This window comes from Macrotis lagotis, chromosome 2 (genome assembly GCF_037893015.1).
Source record: "Macrotis lagotis isolate mMagLag1 chromosome 2, bilby.v1.9.chrom.fasta, whole genome shotgun sequence".
NCBI lineage: Eukaryota > Metazoa > Chordata > Mammalia > Peramelemorphia > Peramelidae > Macrotis > Macrotis lagotis.
In genome coordinates this window covers 184,690,270-184,717,145 of record NC_133659.1, presented here as the reverse complement: position 1 = coordinate 184,717,145, position 26,876 = coordinate 184,690,270, and the positions used below count along the sequence as shown (strand labels likewise).

Here is a 26,876-nt window from a genome sequence, read left to right as displayed (position 1 = left end):
GTAATTCTTCAAAATGCTTCTTGTTGACATGTTTTTTGTCCTTTACTAGATTTCAATTATTTTCTTCTTTTCTACCTTCCCCATCACACTTTTCCCTCTTCCTTGAGTAATGACATTTTTAATTTTACTTTTTTCCAATTACATTAAAGATAGTTTTCAACATTCGTATTTTGGTAAGATTTTGAGTTCCATATTTTTTTACCTCTTTCCCTTCCCCTTTCCATGACAGCGAATGATCTGATATAGGTTACACATATACAGTTATGAAATAAGTGTCTTGAATCCCAGGTCAATGTTCTTGCTACTTTCCTCATAATTTCACATTCCCCAGTTAGCCACTTACCCAGAAAGATGGGGAATTTATTTTATGCCTTGGTTTCCCCACCTATAAAATAGAAATAATAATAACCTGTTCCTTACATGTTGGAGGGGATGTTAGAAAAAAAGGGTGGAGACTGTTTTTTTGTCTTTCTTTTTTTGTATACCTACTGCTTAGTATATTGGCTGGCACATGGGGCCATTAGGTAGCACAGTGGATAGAGCACCGGCCCTGGAATCAGGAAGACTTGAGTTCAAATCCAGCCTCAGACTACTAATACTTACTTAGCTTTGTGACCCCATTGCCTTGCAAAAATAAAAAAAAAATTGCTGGCACATAGTAAGAATTTAATAATTCCTGCTCACTATTAACTGACTGTAAATAGAGAAGCTAAGATATTCACTCTGACCCCCCAGAGTCCCCAGAAAGTCATCAGGATGAACCTGCCCCCCACCAAGAAAAACATACAAGAATTTGACTGATTTCATCCGGTCGTTTATGAAGGACCACAATCCCGTTGACTTCCCTCAGCTCATCTCCAACATGCACTAGACCTGAAAAGAAGACAGAGGAGACGATGGATTAAAGAAGAAGCATGTGATACTTCCCTTCCCACTTCCTCACCCCAAACCTCCATAGACCCTGCCTTGTCCCATGAAGCACCTGTGACATGCCACCTTTAATGTTTTGAAAAGCAGCAATAACATTCTATTTCTTATTTACAAATTTACAAACTTATTTAAAAATAAACATACACATTCTCTATTTGTCTGTCTATTGTCTGTCTCTCACATACACACACAGTCTCTCACACACATTCTCTCTCACACATCAACATACACACACACACATACACACACCTCAAAGAGGTGGGAAGGGAGCAGGTTTAGAAATCTAGGTGAAGATTCATTCACTAACAAGAATTTATTAACCACCTGTTATGAGTCTTGGAAAGGGAAGTCACATGCTATAGCTTGATGAGCACCTTTAGTTTTGGAGAAGATTTAGATTTGAATTCTGCGTCAGATACATACTGATCGTTTGACCCTAGACAAGTCAATCCATAAACACTTATGAAGGACCTATTGTGTGTCAGATATTGTATTTGAGTCAAATAATCTCTCAGTGCCTCAGGCAAAATGTTAAAAATACGGTAATGTAAGAATTACATGTACAAACAATATTTTTAGAGTTTCACTTTATGACAGCAAAGGTCATGAGTTTGTATTTCTACTGGCACATGAGGTTGAACATTTGCTGCCCTTGACTAGGTGAAACCTCAGACTGAAAGTGGGGTTGACTGTATAAGTCAGGGTTTTGTTGTCATTTTTTGTGTATTAAGGACTCAAAGGCAACCTAATGATCTCTTTTTAAATGTCTTTCAATAATTGAAGAAAATGCTAAATTTCAATTAGTAAACACAAAGTAACAAAATTTTCCACTCAAATACATGGACTACACCCCTGAATTCTGTCTACAATTCTAATAAGGGTCCATGCACCCCAGGTTAAGAACCCCTTATATAAGCCAACATAATTCAGTGCTTCTCATAGTTTGATTCAAAAATTATGAGAAGTCCTGGAGACCCAGTCAGGGTATTCTCAAGGTCAAAATAATACTATGATATTTTCATTTTTAACATGGTAGATACTATATTTACATAACAAGTAAATATTATATTTATATAAGTGTAATACATAAAACATAATAATATAATATATTTGTGTATATATATACATATACATATACATATACATATACATATACATATACATATACATATACATATACATATACATATACATATACATATACATACATATACAGAATCTCAAAGACTTCTTATCCTTATGGAAGTCTGGTGAAATCTATGGACTCCTAAGAATCATGTTTTTAAATACATAGAATAATGTATACATAGAAAGGAAATACATATTTAAATACATAGAAAGGAAAATAATTATAGCAAAAATATACAGAAAAACATAGTAAAATAAAAAATGTATTTTTCCCCTATCCAAGTTTATGCACTCCCTGAAATTTATCCCTCAGGATCAGTGCATTCCAAACTTTTGCCTTAAAGCTGAAGAAGACTTCAGTCACTTACCACTCCGGTCAGCAGCACCCCCTCTCATGATTCTGGCCACAATGACAGCTCCCGAGTGTTCATCCCTCCGGATGGTAGCACCCTGAATCAGTTCCCCAGACATAAGGCAAATCACTGAGGTAGAAATACCACATCCCAGATCCCTGAAGCTTCCAGGTCCCTTTCTCTGCCTCCCAGGAAACTTAGATATATTGGGGTTGGTGGGGAGTGGGTAGAAGGGAGACTCCCTAACACTGAGAGGAGACCATTCCCTCTTAAGTAAAGATCTTCCTCAACAGGAAATCTCATTAAGAAAAATTAGAATACAAAGTACAAAGTGTGATCACCACACTTTGCACCTACACAGATACTTATTTGCATTATTGTTCTTTTCTGTACAAAATATTGATAGAGTGAATTAACTTAAATTAAATTAAATCTTAATTTTAACCCAGAGAATTTCAACATTTTTGTGTGCCATGAATCCCTTAGATAGGTTGGAGAAGCCTGTGGTCCTCTTCTCAAAATAAGCTTTTTAAATGCATATGATAAAATCCATTGGATTACAAAGGAAATCAACCATAAGTAAGTAAAATTATCTATAATTAAAGTTTATAGAGTATAGATTAAAAATCTCTGGTGGATGTTTTCATATCTATTATCTTATTTCTCATCCCTATGAGATAGGTAGAACAGGTGTTATTTCCATTTTCCAAGAGAGAAAACTGAAAGACAGGAGAGATCTCTATCTCTCTAGCTAAGTAATATGTCTATAATCATCATCAGGCAACATAGCTGAACTGGAGCTAGAACCCAGTCCCCACCCCTGAATCCCAGGCCAGGCTCTCACCATAACATGGCACAAAACTTTTTTTAGCAGGAGAACAATTTTTAGCCAGAGTGAACAATCATTTTGGTTCAAGTGAAGAGGGATGGCCAAGGTTCTATATTTTCTCAAATGTATTTGAAGGATTGATGATGGGGGCTTGGCAAGTAAAGTGACTTCTGATATTTCAAAGAAGGGAACAGAAAAACCAACCACCAATTTACTAGGTGAGTGGAAGAGAATGAGAGGAAAGAAGGATGGAAGATGGAGGGGAAGGAGGAAGCCAGAACAGAGAAATGAGAGAAAGGGAGATGAGGCAGGGAATAAGAGGAGGGAGAATTGGGGGGGGGGGAGGTGAATGATAAAAGAGGAGGATGGGGAGATAAGAAGAGGAGAAAATAAGAGGAAAAGAAGATGGGAACTGAGAAGAAGAAAGGATGGAGAAATGAGAAGAAAGGGAATGGAAGATTGAGAAGGAAAGATGAGTGAACTGGAGGGGGTGGAAGATGGGAGAGGAAAGGAAGGGATGAGGCCAGAGGAGAGGGAGAGAGGATTATGGGGAGATGGGATATGAGAAGCAGAAAAAAGAAATATAAGAGAAAATAAAGAGGAATATGAAAGGATGGAGAAAGAGGAATTAAAGAGAGTATAATGAGAGAATGGGAGAAAGGATGCACTATACATACCAGAGGTTCCTTGTTTTTCACCAGACGGACAATTTTCACCGACTCCTCGTTAAAATCCTCCTCAATATTGTCAGGTAGAGGGGGAAGAACAGGATCAAAATTCTTCTGAGCAACAGTATCATGTACCATGAGCACGGCCTGTAGAAGACCAAGAAAAGCCAATGAGAAAGATGACAGCCCTGAAGCAGCTGCTGCAGAGCTACAGTTATTAAAAGATGGAGGTCTTAGAAGGCTGACTGCACACAGACCCATCAGAAAACTATCAGCATGGCAAACTCTCCCAGGGAGGCTGCCAGACAGAAATGTCCCTTACAAAGTCAGGGTAGTCCTTGCACATGGCTGTGGCTTTTTCTCCCTATAAGACATTAACTACATCACACAAAAATCACATGAGTTGAGAATTAGCTGCAATTTTTTTTGTTTTTGTTTTTTAGGTTTTTGCAGGGCAATGGGGTTAAGTTTTGGGGGGGGGGTTTGTTTTTAAAATGATAATAGCATTTACATATAACTTTTTTAGGGTTTTTTTTGCAAGGCAAACAGGGTTAAGTGGCTTGCCCAAGGCCACACAGCTAGGTAATTATTAAGTGTCTGAGACCGGATTTGAACCCAGGTACTCCTGACTCCAGAGCCGGTGCTTTATCCACTATGCCACCTAGACGCCCCTGCAATTTTTTTAAAAATAAGAAATAAAATACATGCCCAGCAGCTGGGGAATGGCTGAACAAATTATGCTATATGGATTTAATGGGATATAATTATACCATAAGTCATGATGGATGGGAACAATGCAAAGGAAGATTTGGATGAAGCTTATAAGGAACAAAGAAAACAACCAACAGTATAATTAGGGATTGGAGAGTTGTGATTTCTTTGGAATTCCCAGATGAGAAAAATTCCTCAACTAATGCAAATTGGTACCTCTCTATAATTTAAGTCTGAGAGAGTTGCCATAAAACACTAAGACTTGCAAGTAACTTGCAGAACAATACGTATAAAATGATTTTTTTAAAACCAAACCTGTGATTTCATCACTAATTTCATCAGCGATAAGGAAATACTCTTTGCCAATGCACAATAATTACAAGAATGTAAATAAAAACATCATGGAGAAGCAACACAATTCTGGTTAAATGTCATATTTTTACAGTTAAAGGATGCAAGGATGATTCCATCCTTCATTTTTGTATCCCCAGTGTCTTGCACATTGTTGCTGTTATTCAGTCCTTTCAGTTTCCCATTCTTCATGACCCCATTGGAGATTTCTTTGCAAAAATACTGGAGTGGTTTGTCATGTCCTTCTCCAGTGTATCTCCATTTTACATAAGAGGAACTGAGGCAAAGAGGGGTTAAGAGACTTACTCAGAGTTACATAGCTAGCAAATGTCTGAGGCTAGATTTGAATTTATATCTTCCTAACTCCAGGTCTGATACGCTATCTACTGCAACACCCAGCCTTGCATACAGAAAGTGCTTCATAAATGTTGTTGACTGATTGATGCTTTCTTTCTTTTACCAATCAATAAACCTTTTTAGGGAAAATACTTTCTAAAAATGCTTGTTAAATTTGAGAGGAAGGAGAATGGGAGTTAAAAAGAGGGGGTGGGGTAGTTAGGTGATACAGTAAATAGAGCACCAGCCTTGGAGTCAGGTGGACCTGAGTTCAAATTCAACCTCAGACACTTAATAATTGCCTAGCTGTGTGACCTTGGGCAAATCACTTAACCCCACTGCCTTAAATAAATAAAATTTTTTAAAAAATAAAATAAATAGAGGAGAAGTAGAGAGATAAAAAAAGGAGTGGAGAGATAGGAGGGGGTATTAAGGGACAGAAGAATAAGAGGAGGGGAGAATGAAGATGAGAAAAGGGGAAAATAGGTAATAATAAGAAGAGGGAAAGATAGAGAGGGAATTAAATTTGAGTGGGGGGGGCGGTGTTTGTTGCATCAAAACAAAATGCATCAATGTCATTAAAAAATATATCTGGGCCAGGACTGAGAAATGCCAGGGGTCAATACCCTGAGATGCGGAGTGGACAGCAGCTGGAGCAGCTCCCTCTCATCACTGTGGACTGATGCAGCTTGTAGCTCTTCTATTACCTTAACAGAGACAGAATACCAGAAGCAAAAGGGAATAAGTTGAATATTAATCAATTTCCAACTCAGGATAGGTTTTTTTTCCCAACTATTTCTAAGCAGTTTCTTGATCTAAATAGATGCTCCTGGGACTTTTGACCCATGGTCCAGCCTCAAAGCAACTGCACAACCAAGAGGTCCCCACTTTACAAAGAAACAGAGGGGGAATAATTTATCTATTGTTACTGAGCAAGCTAGGGGAAGAAGCAAGACCTAGAACTCAACTCTCAGCTACTATGAATAGATAACATCTTAAGGTCAACTAGTAGAATCCTTTCATTTCTGAGATGAGCAAACTCATTGCAGGTTAAGTATTTTGTGCAAGACCAAAAAGAAAGTCAAAAGCAGAGAAGCAAAGGGAAGAAAGGCATTCTGGGCCTTTTAGTTTCCAGTGTGAATACCCACCAGGTTAAAGACAGCATGGCCCCCAATACTGAGAGTGGAAATCTGTCAGAGGGGATACTTACATCCTCTGCAAGAGCTGTGGCACTATGTAGAACTGGAGTTGGGCTCTGCCTCTCATAATAGCGCAGTTTCTCATGAATCTGAAATGACAAATGGGGTTTCTGGATAATGAATGTAAACTCAGTTAACTCCCCAAGCCTTCCCCAAGGTTTTGGGGGAGAAAGAACTATAATCTGGTCCCCAAAAGCATGTTATTAGTCATGAGGTTAGTGACTCTGCAACACAACAGACTACTCTTTTTCCAAGCCAGGGGATGAACAAAACTTCCTGGAGTCAGAGGAATGGATGGAATGACCTTCATGGAGCAAAGATATCTGGAAATTCTAAGTGGACCAAATGAAATTGAACTGAATAAACATTTATTGAGTAACTCCTATATGGTATGTCCTGGGAGGTACAAAAATGAAATACCCTCATATTTGTAACAGAGGTTTTGTTTGTTCTTGTTTCTCAATGGGAGGAGACTAAAGGGAGAAAAGGTGGATTGTCATCGATTGAAAACAATTTTTAATAAAAAGATAATTAAAATTTGTTTGAAGAAAGGGAAAAAAATAAAATCTCCCCTGCCCTTGGGGACTTATATTATGTATGAAAGAAAATGGAAAATGGAGATGAAACAGAAGCTTACCTTCATTAAGTAACTGAGGCTTTTCTCACTGAAGACATCTCTCAAGAACCCCATCTCTTCTTTATGGTTGGAGTCTGGTCTGAGCTGAGAGGTCAAAAGGGCCAGGGTTTCATGCAACCCTGAGGAAAAGGGAAAAGAAAACACGAGGCAGATAAGAAATGAAAACTGGAATGGAAATACAGATATGTTCTTGTCTGATCTTGTTATCTCTTATACTTTTTGTTTCTTCCTTAAGGATATGATTTCTCTCTCATCACACTCAATTTGGATCAATGTACAACATGGAAACAAAGTAAAGACTGACAGATTGCTTTCTGTGGGGGGGGAGGAGGGAAGTAAGATGGGGGAAAAATTGTAAAACTCACAATAAATAAAATCTTTAATAAAACAAAAAAACTGGAATGGGAACTTACTATCTTAAGAAGTTCAGAATTATACAATTTAAAGATAGAAAGGAAGGGCAGCTAGGCAGCCCAGTGGATAAAGCCCTGTACTCAAGAGGATCCTAGTGATACTTCCAGCTATGTTACACCCTGGGCAAGTTACTTAACCCCAAATGCCTTACCAAAATATATATATATATGTATATATATATCTATATCTATATATCTATCTATCTATATATATATATATATATATATATATATATGGAACTTTGGAAGTCATCCAGTCCAATTTTTTACATAAGAAAACTAAGAGTCAGAAGATAGGACTTATCCAAAGTAACTTGGGTAATGTAATAATTGGCAAAGTATTTGAACCCAAAAATCCTCTGACATTGAACTCTTTAGGTAATTTTTCATGGTGACCTGGGGTTTTCCTTTTAATAGCATAAAATTTTTAAATGTACCATATAAGACTTCACAGTGCAAAAAGGCTTTGGACAATTACATATTACTTAAGCTATAGCAAGAATTGATGCTATTATTTTAAGAAACATCTCTATTTAACTAACACTAACCTTATTTAATTGGGTTGAGACATCTATTTAGAAAGACAAGCATACAATCCAATCAATGAGTGGGGAGCTTCAGGGTAGGGCAGGGGCAGGTCCCAAATTAGTCTATAACAACTTAATCTGTAAACATTTTATATGAGGTTATTTCCCCAAATTAAGCCTGGAAAATATTTTCTAACTTATTGCTCTCTCTCCAGGCTTTTTGTCTAAACTTAAATCTGAGGACACTCGTATTGTTGTTAAGTCATTCCAGTTGTACCCCATGCTTTGTGACCCCATTTGGGGTTTTCTCAGCAAACACTGGACTGGTTTGCCATTTCCTTCTCCAGTTCATTTTACAGATGATGAACCTGAGGCAAACAGAGTTAAGGATTTGCCCAAGTTCACACAGACATTAAATATCTGAGGCCAAATTTGAACTCAAAAAGATGAACTTGTGGACTCCAGACCTGGCACTCTACTGTGCTACTCAGCTGCCCAAGGAAACCCTCATAGGATCATAAATTTAAAGCTGGAAGGGGTCCAACCCCTACATTTTACTGAGGCACAGACCAGCAGACTAGGATAAGACTGGGGCATTGGGAGTAGGGGAGGTATAGAGGTATAGAGTTTCCACCGTTATTTACTGCCTAATTTCTTTCCACCCCTAATCCCATGGGCACTGGGACAGAGACTCACCTGAATCCTCAGACAGCACTGGCATGCTTGTCCTTTCAAAGGAAACTTTTTGGTTGAATCAAGGATTCTTCTTCTACTGCCTAACCTAAGGGAGAGAAGGAAGGAGGATGAAGTAGTAATTCTATCTTCTCTCCAGCATTCACTGAGTCAGTTACTAGTTAAGTGTCTATATTCAAGTTCAGTTCTTTTTGAATGGTTGGGAAATAGATCATTGAGGTGACTCAGGCTGGAGGAAATCACTGGTGATCTCAGGCTTGGTGTGACCTTGGGTCAATCACTTCTTCTCTAGAGCCTCAGTTTCCTTCTCTGTAAAATGAAGGGCACTGATGAGACTGCTCACATTAACTTTCAATGGTTCTCTGACAATGAAATTTTATTTGGTTTCTTTATAATGGGCTTGGGCTCAGAGAAGTTCATTCGTTTCCTGGCTGACCATTCAGTGTTCTCCTCTATAGAGATACTATCCCTCCCTCTTCCCTGTTTCCTAAGGTACCCTCCTGCCCTAGGTCAATCAGTCATAATCAACAAGTATTTGCTGAATGTTTACCATGACATTCCTTCCTTCCACTTCTTTTCCCCTCCCCCAATTCCCTAGGCTCCAGGATGAAGGGAGAATACAAAACATGAGAACTGTTAGGCTAAATCAAACCAATGATTCATCCAACCCAGAATTCTACCACTAATAGCCCTCAAGAACTGAGTGGCAGTAATATTCCTTCTTGGGGAGGATGGAAAGGAGGAGGGGAATGGTACCTTCTGACTCCCTACCAGCCAACACACAACCATCTGGACCTCAGTGATGGGTGTACCTCCACTCCAGTCTTCCTTCAGACCCCCATCCCAAAGTTCCCATTCAGATCAACTCTTCCCTGGGTGATACTGGAAAGTCCATATATCTTTGGGGTTTGGTGATGAGAAAGAAAACCTGTAACCAGGAAGAGGTTGTAGGAAGGAGAATAAGAGTCCTAGCGGTTGTCATAGGGAGGGCCTGGGAAAGGATGGATGCTAGGGTAGTGGGGAGAAAAAAAGATTGAGAGAAAGGAGTGTGCTTTAGAGGAAAGGAACACGGGGTTCCTCGGGGTCCAGAGCGGAAAGGATCTCAGCGCTCAGCTCCAAGCAAGGGGCTCTTTGAGCTGCAAGCTCTCTATGAAACTGGGGATGTGGATAGGGTGAGGATCGGGCACTGCTGGCCCTTACGCCCCACTCTCCCCAGACCCTCTAATGTTCTCCTGTACCCCTGGAAGACTCCCTCGTCTCTCAAGTCCCCCCACCGGGGTCTTTACCTACCCTTAGTTTGGAGCTCTGTCAAACAGGGTCCCGGGTCCAGGCGCCTGGGGATGCTGTCCAAAAGCTGGGGCCGCTCTCTTGCCCAGGCCGTTCCAGCCTCTTGCTCCGCCTTCCCTGGCTCCTCCCTGCGCTGCCGCCGTCGTGTAGCGTGTGGGTGGAGGAGGAGAAAGAGATGAACTGAACACTCGGAGATGGATCTGATTCCCCCCAGTCCGAGGCGCCGCCCCTATAGCTCGCCCCATCTTTCCTCTCTGGCCAGCTCACCGGTATTCTCTGCCCTCTCTCCCTCAATACACTCACTGCCTCATCCCCAGCCCTCCCTTGCTTAAGCTAGGAACGATCTTTCCTCACAATACTCTTCCCTGCCTCCCCTCACATCTGGCCCCAGAAAGCCCGATTTCTTCAAGCCTTTTCTCAGCTCATTTGGGTCAGACTGACTCAAAACTAGAATCTAATTTTATCATCCTATTTATGTCTGTTTGTGTGGGGATGGGGCTGAGGGGAGACAGGGCTTAAGGGGAGAAAGACGTGAAAAAAATGGAAGAGAGAACATGGAGGAGGGCTTGGAAAGAGAACCCCTGGGGGCTAGAGGATGTGTGCATTGAGGTGTGAATGGAGTAAATGTCAGGGAATTATAAGGTATATATGTGCTGTTAGGATGGAGGTAGAGAAGCATCCTTAGAGCAGGTGGATGTGTGGATATGTGGAGGGGGGTGGAGCAGTGTTCTGGAGGGAGGGAATAGATGTTCTGGGGAGGGAAGCGAGCAGGGAGGGTACCAGGAGCTGGAGTGTGATGTGTGTTTAGGAAGAAAAGGAATATAGTATCTAGGAAAGCATCCAGAATCTGTGGCAGGAAAGTTGAGTAGGGTCCCTCCCACCAAAAGATGTTTAGTCAGACACAAAGGTACCCAAGGACTACAATGAGGTAGTGTTGGAAGGAAAGCAAAGAAGAATTTGGATGGAAGATAAGGTGGAGGTAAGTAAAATCAACAGGACTGGAGTCCTTAAGAGAGCACATTTGGGGAGTATCCTGAAGATAGAAAGACTACTCCAATAATAATGTTCATGGGAAAGAGGCAGGAGTGTAACTTTTCAATGTGACCATTTATACCTGGAAATCGGCAAGCACTACTACTACAAAGAGCTCCGTGTTTTGTTGGCTGAAATTTTTTTTTGTCCTTCCTTCTCCAAGAGGACCATGACATCAGGGAGATGATGCCATGACAAGCACATGAATTTGATTTGAATGAGGAGATGCTGTGCTTAGTCACCAGTCTCACTTATTCCTCCAGAACCATCTGGATCCAGTAACCAGATATGAATCACAATGACTGGAGATGACTCTGGATGTGAGGCAATCAGGATTAAGTGATTTGCCCAAGGTCACACAGCTAGTAAGTGTCTGAGGTTGGATTCATAATCGTATCCTCCAGACTCCAAGACCAGTGTTCTATCCACTACGCTACCTAGCTGCCCCAGCTTTGTTGACTGTATAGATTTGAGAAAGTGATAGTAAAACCGGAAATTAAGTCCTGTTTACATTTTTTCTGAGTTCCAGTTGTAAAACATTCAGTAACACATACCTTAATTAGTATCCCTAAGCTCACAGATGCCATATTTTTTAAAAAAAAAAGAAGAAACTGAGTGAGAATCAGTGGAGAATGATATGGGAAGATAAAAATAATCCCCCAAACTGTGGTTGGCATGACATAGAATTCCTGAGGCATAAGAGACCTCAAAGAACATTTAGTTCAACACCCACCTAAGCAAAAAGACTCTCCATTCCAACTTTGTCAAGCTCTACCTCACTTAAATCCAATTCACTTACAAATCAAAACAGTACTCTTGTGATGTTATTGGTCTTCTTACAAAATGAAAGACCATCAGCCTACTGATAGTGTCTTCTCCAACTTGAATTTTTTTTCATTTAAATGGAATTTTCCCTCTCCTAAAACAATTCCTTTTACTTTTGAATGGCTCTAACTGTTCAGAGGTTTTCATATATTTCTTTGCCACTACTACCAACCACTCCTAGTTTTGACCCTTGGGAATGACCAGAACAAGTTTACTCCCTTTCCCCGTAACAGCCATTCAAATATTCATGTGTTCCCTCAATCTTCTCTTTTTCTAATTTCCTAAATAATAATAAAAAATAAGTATAAAAAAGAACTTTGCCAAAAAATTTTAAAGTCAATAGTAATATTAATGACAAACTGAAGCTAAGACTGGCCAAATATCAGCTTTTTTAATTCTAGAGCATGGCAATTAAAGAGAAAGGAATACACAGAGACAAAGATACAGAGACAAAGACACAGAGAAAGTCAAAGTCTTAATGTGCTCATAACTCATAATATTCCAGGCCTAGATTGACCAAAGCAAAGTATAGCAAGACCATCTTTTCCTAATCTAGACACTATGTTCCTCTCCTAATCCCCACTTACTCTGGTGGATAAGGTTCCCAAAGCTTCTTATCCCCTCAGGATTCTACAGACTCCTGAATAGCTATACCTCACAAGTCCACTGGTGTGCAATCTCCATTATTATTGGTTGTTATCATTTAGACAGCTGGAATTAACTAACTTTTAGAAGGGATCTTTTACTAAAGTGGTATAGGAAGAACAGGTGGTATAAATCATTCCCCTATAAGTCTGTAACATACTCTCCCACTAGTGCATACAAAGTCCAGGGGAAAGTGGATTCAAACTTAAAAAGTACACGTGCGAGCAGAGCCAAGATGGCAGCTTGAAGGCAGGAATTCCTGGAAACTCATTCCCCCAAAAAATCCAAAAGCCATCAAATCATGACTCTAGCCAAAGGGGCGGAGGGGCAGAACCACAGAAAGATTGAGTGATACAATTTCCCAGTCCAAGACAACTTAGAAGATTTGCAGGAAAGGTTTGTTTCACTGGATTGGGAGTTGGAAAGAGCCACAGCGTAGTGCAGCTGGGCCAGAGCAAACTAGCTCCAGCCTTACAGGAGCAGCCCCTTGAAGCACCTGGGTGCCTGGGGGTGCCTGGGTCCATGGCAGGGGGGTGGCCCAGGGATCACCAGGGAGAGCCTGAAGGGATAGTGAGAGAACTCTGTTTCACCAGAGTGAGTGGAGCTCCGGCTTCAGAACAACCCTGTGGTGAGAGCTTGCAGTGGGAATTGGGGAAGATACCCAGCACTTCCAGAACTTCCAGCCCACAGAAATAAGGGGGTCAGGGGAGACTGCAGAGGTCCCTCTGCTTTCCCTGGGGCAGGATTCTGCTGTTTGTCCACACTCAGATCCAGGTTGCAGTCTGGGCCCCATAATACCATAGTAGACCAGGGACCCTCCTCACAGCTCCAGGGCAGAGGGGAGGGCCTGTGATGTCCACACACTAGAGTATAGGCAAGAGGAGCAGTCTCATAAGACATTGGAGAAATTAAGGTCCCAGTAGGGGTGTCCCAAAAAAGACCCAAAGCCTTGGAAGTGTGGTAAATCAGTCATAGACTGAGGAAATAAATAAACAACAGAAAAAGAAGAATCTGACCATAGAAAATTACTTTGATTCCATGGAGGGTCAAAATATATATGCAGAATATATCAAAGTCAAAGCTTCTGTATTCAAAACCTCCAAGAGAACTAGAAAATGGGCTTAGGCTATGGATGAGCTTAAAAAAGACTTTGAAAAGCAATTCAGGGAGGAAGAGGAAAAGTTGGGAAGAGAAATGAGAGCAATTCAGATAAATCATGAGGACCAAGTCAGTAGATTGGTGAAAGAAATACAAAAAATACTGAAGAAAATAAAATATTAAAAACCAGTTTAAGCCAAATGGGAAAAGCAATACAAATGGCAAATGAGGAGAAGATGCTTAAAAAGCAGAATTAGCCAGCTGGAAAAGGAGATTTTAAAAAGCTCTCTGAAGAAAATAACTCCTTCAAATGTAGAATGGAACTAAAGGAAGCTGATGACTTTGTGAGAAATCGAGAAGAAATAAAACTGTACTAAAAGAACCAAAAATTAGAAGAAAATGTGAAATATCTCATTGGAAAAGCAACTGACCTCGAAAACAATTCCAGGAGAGATAATTGATTAGGACTACCTGAAGATCAATACCAGGAAAAGAGCCTAGACTTCATTTTTCAAGAAATAATACAGAAAAATTGCCCTTAGATCCTAGAAGCAGAGGGTAAAATAGAAATTGAGGGAATTCACCAGTCACCTCCTGAAAGAGATCTGAAAAGAAAAACTTCAGGAATATTATAGTCAAATTCCAAAACTCCCAAGTCAAAGAGAAAATACCAAAAAGCTGCCAGAAACAAACAATTCAACTACAATGGTTCTATAATCAGGATTACATAGGTTTGGCAGCATCTACATTAAGGGCTCATAGGGCTTGGAATATGATATTCTGGAAGGCAAAAGATCTTGGTTTACAACCGAGAATCAACTAACCAGCAAAAGAGAACATCCTCTTTCAGGGGAAAAGATGAACTTTCAATGAAGCAGGGGAATTTCAAACTTTCCTACTGAAACAACTAGAGCTGAACAGAAAGTTTGATTTTCAAGTATAGGAATCAGGTGTACCATGGAGGGGGTGAACGAGAAGGACTAATAAGGAACTTAATGATGTTGAATTGTTTGCATTCCCACATGGGAAGAAGGTACTGATAATTCATATTAACTTTCTCATTCATAAGAGCAGTTAGAAGAAACATATATAGACAAGGCACAGGAAGGAGCTGAATATAATGGTATAATATAGTAATAAAATAGAGTCAGTGGATGATAATGGAAAGTACTGGGAGGAAAGGAAAGGAGAGGAAGAAGAGGCTAAGATATTTCACATAAGTGAGTCAAGAAAAAGCTTTTTCAATGGAGTAGAACAGGGAAAGGCAAGGGGGAATGAGTGAGCCACAGCCACAGCACGGTTCAGCTGGGCCAGGGCAAACCAGCAAACTTTATTCTCATCAGAAATGGCTCAAAGAGGAAATAGTATACACACTTAAGAGGATATAGAAATCTATCTTACCATAGAGAAAAATGAGAGGAAAGGGATGGGATAAGGGGAAAGGAGGTGAGGGAAGGGGGAGTAGGTGATAGAAGAGAGGGAAGATCATGGAAGAGGGTACTCAGATACAATACACTTCTGAGCAGAGACAGGGTGAAAGAAGAGAAATAATAGAATAAATAAGAATGAGGAAGAATAGGGTAGAGGGAAATACAGCTAGTAATAGCATCTGTGTGAAAAATAGTCAAGCAACTTCTCTGGTGGACTTATGATAAAGAAGGCAACTCATTCCAGAGACAGAGCCATTGGAATCTGAACACAGACTGAAGTACACTTCTCTTTCTCTCTCACTATTCCTGAGGTTTCTCTTTTTTGGAGGGAGAGGGATTTATGTTCACTCTCACTTATTGCAATAATATAAAAATAAATAACCCCCCAAAAAAAGATATCTTAATAAAAGCCATTTTAATCACACACACAAAAATGCATGTGCAAAGCTTACATCCTGCATCCTGCAAGTCCTTTTCCTGGAATTTTCAAGATGTTCGGCAAAGTTAAGGTATAGTTTTCTTTTTTATAATTAATGAATTAATTAATTTTTGTTATATTTTGAGTTCCAAATTTCCTCCCTCCTCCCAATCCCACATTGGAGGTCAACATTTTATAAATGTATATACATATATAAAATGTTTATACATACATACATAAAATGTATGGAATCATGCAACATATATTTCCATCTATCAGTTCTTTCTCTGGAGATGAATGGAATTTTCCTTCATAGCTGATCTGAACGATCATATTAAGTAGAATAGCTTAGTCATTCAGTCACTTTCAAAAAATATTTATGTTACCATGTACAACATTCTCTTGGTTCTGCTCATTTCACTCTACATTATTTCAGGCTAGTCTTTCCATGGTTTTTATTTTCTGTAAACAACTTATCTTTCATTTCTTACAGCATGATATTTTTACATCACAATCACTTATCACAACTTGTTCAGCCATTTCCAAATTGATGGGCATCACTTTAATTTCCAATACTTTGCTACCACAAAGAAAGTTGTTATAAATATTTTAGAACATATAGATTATTTTCCTTTTTCCTTAATCATCTTGGGAAATAGACCTAATAGTGGTATTGTTGGATCAAAGGGCACAAACCATTTTATAATTCTTTGGGCTTAATTCCAAATTGCTGACAGAAACTTCCATCAGTTCACAATTCTGTTAATGTCCCAATTTTCCCAAACCACTCCAGCATTTGTCATTTCCTTTTTCTATTATTTTATCCAATCTAGTAGGTGTGAGATGATATCAACCGATTTAGAGCAGTTTTTCATGTGATTATTATATAGTTTTGATTTCTTCTCCTAAAAATTGTTCACTCATATTCTTAGACCTTCTTTCAATTAGGAAATGATTCAAAGTCTTATAAATTTGACTCCGTTCTCTACATATTTGTATGTTTAGCCTTTATCTGAGTTTATATTCCACAATGCTCTCTATCTTGTTTATTCATAAATTCTTCTCTTAGCCACAAATCTAATGGGTGATATGCTCCAATATGATATGTGCTTTTATTAGTCTAGATCATGTATCCATTTTGACTTTATTTTGGTAAATGATGTGAGATATGGTCTATTTTAAGTCTCTGTCAAACTACTTTCCCATTTTTCCAGCAATTTTTACCAAATTGTGAATTCTTAAATAAAAGTCTAGATCTTTGAATTTATCAACCACAAGGTTGCTATAGTTATTTAACTGCTGCTAAATGGTGAAGAAGATAGAACACTGGACTTGAAATCAGGAAACATCATTTGAACTCATGAATTCAATCCAGTTTCAGATACCTACTAGTCATGACTTTAAGCAACTCCCTTAACCTCATTTGCCTCAGCTCCTCATCTGTAAAGTGAACTGGCAAACCATACCAGTATCTTTGCCAATAAACTCAGTGGGGTCATGAAAAGTTCACCACAACTGATTGTGTATCTATTGTATTCTTTCTTTTACATTTTTTTCATAAATTCCTCTGATATTCTTGACTTTTTTTCTTCCAAATGAGTTTTTTATTTTTTCTAGTTCAAGAAAATAATTTTGGGTAGTTTAATTGGGATGGCACCAAATAAGTAGATAAATTTAGGAAGAGTTGTCATTTTTGCTATACTGGCTCAACCCACCCATGAATAATGATTATGTTTTCAATAATTTAAATCTGACTTTGTTTTAAAAGTGTTTTGCAATTATGGTCCTGTTGTTTCTGAGGTTATCTTGGCAAGTATACTCCCAGGTATTTTATATTATCTATGGTTATTTTAAATGAAATATCTCTTACTATTTCTGTTTGCTAGGCTTTGTTGGTAATATATAGAAATGTTGATGATTTATGTAGCTTTATTTTATTAAAATTATTATTTCAACTAATTTTTAGTTTATTCTCTAGAATTTTCCAGTATATCATCACATATCTGCAAAAAGAGATTGTTTTATTCTTTCATTGCCCATTCTATTCCCTTAATTTCTTTTTTCTTTTCTTATTGTTAGTGAAAGCATTTCTATTACAATATAGAATAAGAGTAGTATTTTAATGGGCATCCTTTCTTCACTCTTTTTTTTTTAGGATTTTGCAAGGCAAATGGGGTTAAGTGGCTTGCCAAAGGCCACACAGCTAGGTAATTAAGTGTCTGAGGCAGGATTTGAACTCAGGTACTCCTGACTCCAGGGCTGGTGTTCTATCTACTGTGCCACCTAGCCATCCCTTCATCCTTTCTTCACTCCTGATCTCATTGGGAAGGTTTCTTAAATTGTTCCCATTATGGATAATGCTTACTGAGTTTTTAGGTAGATGCTTCTTACTATTTTAAAGGAAAATCCATTTATAACTATGCTTTCAAGTGTTTTTTGTAATAGGAATAAGTATTATATTTTATCAAAACTTTATCTGTTTCTATTGGTGTAATATGATTTTTGTTATTGATATAATCAATTAAGTATATAATTTTTCTTATACTGAACTAGCATTGCATTCCTTCAATAAATCCCACTTGGTTACTATGAATAATCTTTGTGAATTTTTTGCTGCATTCTCTTAGCTAATATTTTATTTAGTATTTTACATTAATATTCATTAGTGAAATTGATCCATAAATTTTGTGTTTTTGCTCTTTCTGGTTTAGGTGTCAGTACAATATTTGTTTCATAAGAGGAATTTGGTAGGACTCTGTCTATTACTCACAATAATTTATTTTATATTGGAATTAGTTGATCTTTGATTATCTGGCAAAATATACTTGTAAATCCATCTGTTTCTGAACATTTTTTTCTTAGAAAGTTCATTTATGACCTGTTCAATTTCTTTTTCTAAAACAGGTTTTTCTGTTAATCTGAGCTATTTATAATTTTAAAAGTACCCTTCCATTTCATTTGGATTGTTAAATTTATTGCTATATGATTGGACAAAATAACTTTAACCAGTTGTTTTAATTTCATTTGCATTATTGGTATATTCATTCTTTTCATTTTTGATACTAGTAATTTGGTTTTCTTTTCTCTCTTTTTAAAAAAAAAATCATATTAACCAGTCATCTATTTTATTGGGGTTTTTTTGGGTCAATCAGTTCCTAGTTTTATTTATTATTTCAATAGTTTTCTTACATTCATTTTTATTACCTTCAACTCTAGTTTTTAGGATTTCCAATTAGATGTTTAAATGGAGATTTTTAAATTTGTTCTTTTTCTAGTATTTTTTTAAATTGCATATCCAATTCATTGATCTGCTGTTTATTTAATTGGTCTTAAGTATTTAAAGACATAAATATTCTTCTGATTGCCACTTTTGCTGCATCTTTTGAGTTTTGGTATGTTTTCTCATTGTATTTAATAAAAGTATTTATATAATTTTATTATATAATTTATTATATAATTATATAATTTTATGATTTGGTTTCCATGATTTGGTCTTTAATCCATTCATTCTTTCAGATGTAACTATTTAGTTTCCAATTAATTTTCAATCTTTCATTGTTCTTTATTAAATATAGCTTTTATTGCATTATGATCCCAAAAAGATATATTTAATATTTCTCTTTTCTGCATTTAACTATTAGATATTTATGTCCTAACTTTGTCTAATATGATTGCTAACCCCTGCTTTTTTTTACATCAGCTGAAGCATAATAAGGTCTACTCCAACACTTAAAATATTTTACTCAATTTATATCATTCATTTTTAAATGTGTTTTTTGTAAACATTATATTATCAATTTCTGGGTTTTTTTTATCCATTTTGCTATATATTTCCCTTTTATTAGTGAGTTCAACCCATTCACAAAGTTCTAAATACTAGTTGTATATTTTTATTTATCCTATTTATTTTCACTGACTTTTTCTATCTCTCTCTTTTTACCCTATCCTTCCTCAGAAGTCTAGTTTACTTCTGATTTCTGACCACTGCCTCCATAATCTGTTAAGAGTCCCTACTAAGAGTCCCTCCCTTATCCTCTCTTTATGCCCTTCTATCTGTAAGTTAAGAAGACTTTTGTACTCATCTAGATATATGTTATTCCCTCTTTAACTTAGTTCTGATTAGAATGAGGTTCCCTTACTACCTGCCCACCACCCCATCCTCCCCTCCAATGTAAAAGTTTCTTTCTCCATTCACACTTCTTTTGCATGAAATAATTTGTTCCATTTTACCTCTCACTACACCTTTTTATTTTTTTAGGATCATCCTATTATAGTCAACTCAAACCCAAGCCCTCTAACTATGTACATTGCATTCTAACTACCCTGATAATGATAATATTATTAAGAATTATAAATTTCATTTTCTCATAAAGGAGAGCAAACAGTGTAACATTATTAATCCCTTATAAATAGTCTTTCATGCTTACTTTTTTTTATGATTTTTCCTGATTCTTGTATCTGAAAGTCAAATTTTCTGTTCCGTTCTGATCTTTTCCTTAAGAATGTCTTAAAGTCCTTTAATTCATTAAATATCCATTTTCCCCCTTGCATAAAACTCAGCTTTGCTGGATAGATTATTTTTTGTTGCAAATTCAGTTCATTTGATCTTTGAAACATCATATTTCTTGTCCTTTGGGATTTTTTTTTATGGAAGAGCCAGGGAAATGGCTAGCCTTTTATTGAAGGGAAGAAAACAATACATATCTCAAGTAAACAGTCCTGGGGCTCAGTGGCTCAACTGGTGGGGTAGCAGCTTGTAGTGAGTTCCACAGTTTGGGCAACGCTGTTTCTCGCCTTTGTGAAGCCAGAACCAGATGACTGCACTGTTGTCCTCTTCACAGATACAGCCCACTATTCGCTTGTCAGCGATGGAAGGGACCAGGTTGGACTCCTCCTTAGTTCCTGGAGCTGCCTTTGGGGCTAGAATATTGTATGGATCCAAATCATTCCTGGCAGCCATCATAATCTCTCTCTCCAAGCCAGTGGTCTGCTCCTCATCAGAAGGGATACCTCCTTTGCTCGACATTGAGCGCGCAGCTGCCCGGGCCCGACCGGAGGCCCTCGGGGCCTGGACCGCTAGGGCCCCGGTGCCCCGCAGTAGAAGCCATCACGACTGAGACAACCCTCACCAGCAGCGTTGCTTTCGGAATGAGGCCTCCAGGCAAGAGCGCCCTTTGGGATTTTAATGTAGAAGCTGCTAGATCTTGGATTATCTAGACTGTAACTCCACAATATTTGAATTGTTTCTATCTAGTTGATTATATTTTCTGTTTGACCTAGGAGCTTTGAAACTTAGTTATAATCTTCCCATGGATTTTCATTTAGGATCTCTTTCAGGCTGTTATAGGTGGAATTTTTAAATTTCAATTTTTTTTTACTAATTTTAGAACTTCAGAGCAATTGTCTTTAATATTTTTTGAAGCATAATATCTAGATTTTTTTTGATCATGACTTTTCAGGTAGTCCAACAATTCTTATATTATCTCTCTCCTTAATCTGTTTTCCAGGTCAGTTGTTTTTCCTAATGAAATATTTCATGTTCTTGATGGCTTGTGAAGTCAGTCATTAGCTTTCCCCTTGAAAACTCTAATTTTTAAGAAATTATTTTCTTCAGTAAGTTTTTGGACATCTTTTTCCAATTTTTCATAATGTTCTTGCATTATTTATCTTTCCAATTTTTACTCTATTCTTATTGTTTTTTTAAGTCCTTTTAAGTTTTTCCAAAAATATATTTGGGGCTTATATCATTTTACATTTTTCTTTGAAGTTTTACAAGTAGCTGTTTTGACTTCATTTCTTCTGAGTTTGAACCATAATCTTTTTTATCACCATGGTATCTATGGTCAGGTTCTTTTGTGCTTGTTGAGATGTGGGAGATAATGTCTCAGGTTTCGGGGTTTTTGTGTTGCTCTTTTCAGAGCTTTATCTGGGGGTCTTATACTTTTTGTTCCAAACAATGTTCTATGATCCAAGGCTAGATGTGGTCACTATTCTTCCAGTTCATATCTTGGTTTATGAGTGACCGCTTCTCCAACTGTGAACCACTACTAGACCCTCTTCACTACCACTGCTGCAATGCTCTTACACCAAAAATGTACCATCAGACTCAATTCTCCCTCCTTCCCCACAAACCTCAGTTCACCCTTCTGACCTGGAACCAAAACAGTGGTTCTACTCTCCTGTAAAAAAACTGTATTCGGTCCTCTCTGTTCTGAAATAGTGATTATTGCTCATTCTTTCCCATAGCCATGGTCTAGGATATATCTTATTCAACACTCCTGGGCTCCATGGCCAGTGCCAGCAGAGGGTCCCAAGATCTTCCCCTGACCAGCCTCATGATTCCTTCACCATCAGTCAAGCATAAAGTTCACAAAGCTCTGGCTGCTACTGATTTGACTGCCACCAAGGCTTGCCATTTGTTGTTGATTGGTGATATCTGTACTTTGCTCTGGTTAGAACACTACCTCAGAAGGTCATACCTTTCCTAATGTCTTCCCAAGTTTTTTTTACTTTACCTGACATTATTTCTGCCACTCTAAAATTTAATTTGAAGCATCATTTTAAGTTACTTGGAGAGTCAGGTAATATCTTTAAGTTATTGGGAGAGTCAGGTAATATCTTCTTATTCTGTCATCTTCCCACAATCCCACATGGTGTATTTTCTTTTCTTTTTCTTTTTTTTTTAGGTTTTTGAAAGGCAATGGGGTTAAGTGGCTCGCCCAAGGCCACACAGCTAGGTAATTATTAAGTGTCTGAGGCTGGATCCATATGGTGTATTTTCTACTGGGTTTCTGAAGAGTCCTGAAATTGGGGGCAGCTAGGTGGTGTAGTGAGTGGATAGGGCACCAGTCCTGGAGTCAGGAGGACCTGAGTTCAAATTCAACCACAGACACTTAATAATTACCTAGCTGTGTGACCTTAGGTGAGTCACTTGACCCCACTGCCTTGCAAAAACCAGAAAAAAAGCCTGAAATTGCCTTTCCTCAATATGGCTTGTTTGTTCTCAGGCAGAAATATAGGTGTTACTGTCAATTATTTATATTCTGGGAATGCTAAGATGTTGATGAGAAATTCAAATACCATAGAGATCATAAGATCACTGAATGAGGGAAGGGGGAGAGGGGAAGGAGACAAAGGCTCTTTTGCTTTTCTCCCCAGCTATTCCCTGAGAAGGGACTTAGCTGAAATGGTTTCCCTCTATATTGACAGATGTTCAAAACTGGGTCCCATATCGGCTTGCTCTTTTATAAAAGACTTACAAGATGTGACCAGTTTTCTCCAGCTAATCCAATTATGCTTCCTGTATATAAAGTCACTCAATTTCACTGAATAGCTTTCCAGGATTAGTGCTCTATTCTTTATGTTACCTAGCTGTCCTATTCTAAGTGCATTGCATAAAGGAAGTGGAAACACTGACTTAGAGAAAGAGAAGCCCCAAATGAATCCTGACTTAGTTGGTGAACTATATTTCCATTAAAACCTATAATGCAGGGGGGAGTGCAGCTAGGTGGTGCAATGGATAGAGCACCAGCCCCTAGAGTGAGGAGGACCTGAGTTCAAATCTGGCCTCAGACACTTAATAATTAACTAGCTGTGTGACCTTGGGCAAGTCACTTAACCCCATTGCCTTACAAAAAGAAAAAACCTACGATGCTAAGAGGCATAGTACAGTAGAAACAAAGCTGGCCACAAAGTCACAAAGACCTGAGTTCAAATCTTACATCTGACACAGACTGAGCAAGAAACCAAGAATTGCAGAGAAAATACTGACCTGTATAGGTAGGAATTCCTTTACCTAGAACTCTACAAGCCAATGAAATCACAAGTTCTTAAAAAAAAAAATCCAATGTTAGACTGAATGCATCCTCCAGCAGACAATCAACAGTACGATCAAGGCTTTCCTTCTTTCCTTTCCTTTCTTTAACTTTCCTTCCCTTTGCTTTCCTTCTCTTCACTTCCCTTTTCTTCCCTTCCCTTTCCTTTTCTTTCTTTTCATTTCATTTCCTTTCTATTTCTTTCTTTTCCTTTCCTTTTCTTCCCTTTTCTTTCTTTTTCTTTCTTTGACTTCCCTTCCCTTTTCTTTCTTTTCTTTTTCTTTCCTTTCCTTTTAACTTCCCTTCTCTTTCCTTCCTTTCCTTCCCTTTTCTTTTTTCCTTTAACTTCCCTTCCCTTTCCTTTCCTATTCTTTCTTTAACTTCCCTCCCCTTCCTTTCTTTTCCTTTTTGTCCTTTCCTTTCCTTTCCTTCCCTTTCCTTTCTCTAATTTGTCTTCCCTTCCCTTTTATTTTCTCTTCCTTTCTTATCTTTTCTCTTCTCACTCCCCTCTCTTCTCTGTCTCTGTCTCTCTCTCTATGTTCTCTGTCTCTGTCTATCTCTCTCCTCATTTTCCTACCTTGCCAAGTAGAAGATGATATGAGGTAGCGCCCTTCAGCCCTCCTGATGTACTATGTCTAGCTTGATTTCTTGTTCTTTGGTTCCTATGCTCCAGTTATGATCAGAAAGTAATCCCAAGAACCACTTAAGTTCTTCCTTGGTCTAGGGGGACATAAATCCAGAGGCAATGGTACAGAGGATTTAAAAGACTTCAGTTCTCATCCTTGATCTCTGAGAACATTGCTCTCAATGGCTTCCATCCCATTCATATATAGAAATGGGTTAAACTGGTAAACTTAAATGATTTTATCTTCCAAGACCTTTTGCTCCCAAGGTAGAAGAGATTCAGGAAGATGACAATGAAATTCTAGTGTCTTGGTCACAGGAGCCTGGTAGTACCTTTTGTTCATTGAAGTCCATGGAAAATGGCATGTTGCTGGGTGTAGACCCAGCAAGCTGTTTTAATTATAATCATAGTAGGCAACCCCAGACTCTCAGCTCTATACTTACTAGGCTAGATGTATCTTCATCTTTTTTCTGGAAGAACTTGCATATCTGATTCCTTTTCCTCTGAAGCTACAGCTACCTAGGGGCATAAACTCCACTAGTCAACAAATAATAGAACTTCTGGCTCAAGTCTCCATGGGTAATGCTACATATACTACATATACATGTACCTTTCCTTGACTCCAGTGCTTCACACAGCGACTCAATTGATAAATGTTTATTGACACCACAGGAAGCATGGTGCCTAGCAAAATGTCCAAGGGGGCCCTTTCCAATGCCAACCAGCTCTGCTAACTGCCAAGATCTGGTCCCAGTAGCATCAATCACTGTAGCATACTCTGCAAGCTGGTTTTCCTAGCTGCTTTCTACCTTCAAAATGACCTTATAAATCCTTTTAATGTTCACTAGTTCCCCCGTAGAAGTCACCACTGGGTCTTGTTGAAAAGATTAACTTTATGACCCACCCCACCCCCCATGACTTCTGAGAAAGTTTTGCTCCCAGAGGCTTATGCCCACGATGGTTGCCTGAACAGAAGCAAGCTTCCAGCTCAGCTACTCTAGCAAAAACTTGGAATTCATATTAGACTAAATAATTATGATTTAAAAATTTAATGAGAAACCCACACTTAGGTAATTTTTCACTCTTGGAACTGCACAAAAGCTAACCAAGAGGACCACAGGTAGTAGGAAAAGCAATCCTCCCCAACTAACAAAGACTGCTCCATGGCTTGCAACCAAGCCAACAGGCTCCTAGAACAAAGAGGATTGAGTTAGGGGCACCCGTGGCCTTCAGGGCTCTCTGTCTGGAATCTACAAGACTGCAAAGTTCCAGGAAGAAAGCCCCAGGGTGGAAAAAACTTAAAACATGTTGATGCAAAGTGAAGTGAGCAGAACTAAGAGAATGTTGTATACAATATAATGTTTCCCTGAAAATAAGACCAGATCTTCTATTAATTTTTGCACCAAAAGATGCATTAGGGCTTATTCTTAAGGACCTCCATGCACAGACATTTACTTGGGTAGTTACAAATACTTAATTATAATTTTTATTATCATTCCTTTTAAGTATTAATGTCAATAATATTATTTATTTATATATAATTATATATTAATATTATTATTTTATAATCCAGTAAGTCCATCATATGTTGCAATGGAATAGCATACTAAATGCAGCCATCTGACTGATGATCTTAAATGGGGCTTATTTTGGAGGTAGGATTTATATTACAAACATTCTCAAAGAAATCATGCTAGGGCTTATTTTCCAGTTAGGTATTTTTTTAGGGGGCATGGGGAGAAATATGATAATAGCAATATTGTAATGATAATCAACTGTGAAAGATCTAACAACTCTGCTCTACAATTCCAAAAACTAAGTGCAGATTTTTTCTTGTCTTTTTTTTTTGCAACATGGCTAAAGTAGAAAATATATTTTGCATTACTTCATATAATATATATATATATTATATATATATAATGGGTATCTTATTTCTTGCCTTCTCAATGGGTAGAGGAGAAGTGGGAGAATAGAATTTGGATCTAAAAGTACAATTTTTTTTTATTTTTAAGGGAAAACACATTCATGTTATAGTAGCTCTTTACATGGTGGTAAAGAATTAGAAATTGAAATTAGCTGAACAAGTTCGTATATAATGTAATGTAATACAATTGTGCTACAAGGCACTATGAGTAGGCAGATTTCTGAAAAACCCAGAAAGATTTACATGAACTAATGCAGAGTGAAGTGAGCAAAACCAAGAGAACATTGTATACAGTAACAGCAACATTGTGTAATGATCAACAATGATAGACTTAACCATTCATTTTTGTAAAATTTTAAAATCCACAGTATGTGGAAATATGAACATGTTTAATCTATATCAAACTACTTGATGTCTTGGGAAGGGGCGCAGAAAAAAACTGGGATCTTAAAATTTTACAAAAATGGGGGCGGCTAGGTGGCGTAGTGGAGAAAGCACTGGCCTTGGAGTCAGGAGTACCTGGGCTCAAATCTGGTCTCAGACACATAATAATTACCTAGCTGTGTGGCCTTGGGCAAGCCACATAACCCTATTTGCCTTGCAAAAACCTAAAAAGAAAAATTTACAAAATAAATGGCAAAAACTATCTTTACATGTAATTGAGAAAAATAAAATACTATTTTTAAAAAATTGTTTTTAAGTCTCAGAGTTTGCCTTTTTTCAGGAAACACCAGACATCAGAGTCAGTTAGGCTCAGACAGGGAATTTCCAGGATACTAAAAGTCCTAACATTATCCTGAGCTACCATAGGGGACTCTCTATATTTAATGCTCTCAATCTCAATATCCAGGAACCTAACTGAAGAAAAAAATAAAGTAGGAAGAGGAGGAGGAGGAGGAAAAAAGGAAAGGAAAGGAAAAGAGAATAAAAGAGCCAGATCATCATATGATTTCAAATGTCCCCTCAGAATGATAAACATCATTAATTATCATAGAGGAAGTCA

At 37.9% G+C, this 26,876-nt stretch overlaps 1 protein-coding gene and 1 pseudogene across 1 annotated transcript in view; both read right to left on the bottom strand.

The window, feature by feature from the left end:
• MPP3 (MAGUK p55 scaffold protein 3) overlaps window positions 1-10,187 on the bottom strand; it is a 43,410-nt gene extending 33,223 nt beyond the window's left edge. The window contains 8 exon segments of the mRNA XM_074223775.1: window positions 788-873; window positions 2,427-2,508; window positions 3,918-4,055; window positions 5,933-6,013; window positions 6,517-6,594; window positions 7,143-7,261; window positions 8,779-8,863; window positions 10,066-10,187. Coding sequence (XP_074079876.1) covers window positions 788-873; window positions 2,427-2,508; window positions 3,918-4,055; window positions 5,933-6,013; window positions 6,517-6,594; window positions 7,143-7,261; window positions 8,779-8,803 — 609 coding nt within the window. The 5' untranslated portion in view covers window positions 8,804-8,863; window positions 10,066-10,187.
• Window positions 10,188-20,206: 10,019 nt separating this feature from the next.
• LOC141512040 (cytochrome c oxidase subunit 5B, mitochondrial pseudogene) lies at window positions 20,207-20,611 on the bottom strand (annotated as a pseudogene).
• Between the last annotated feature and the right edge of the window lie 6,265 nt (window positions 20,612-26,876).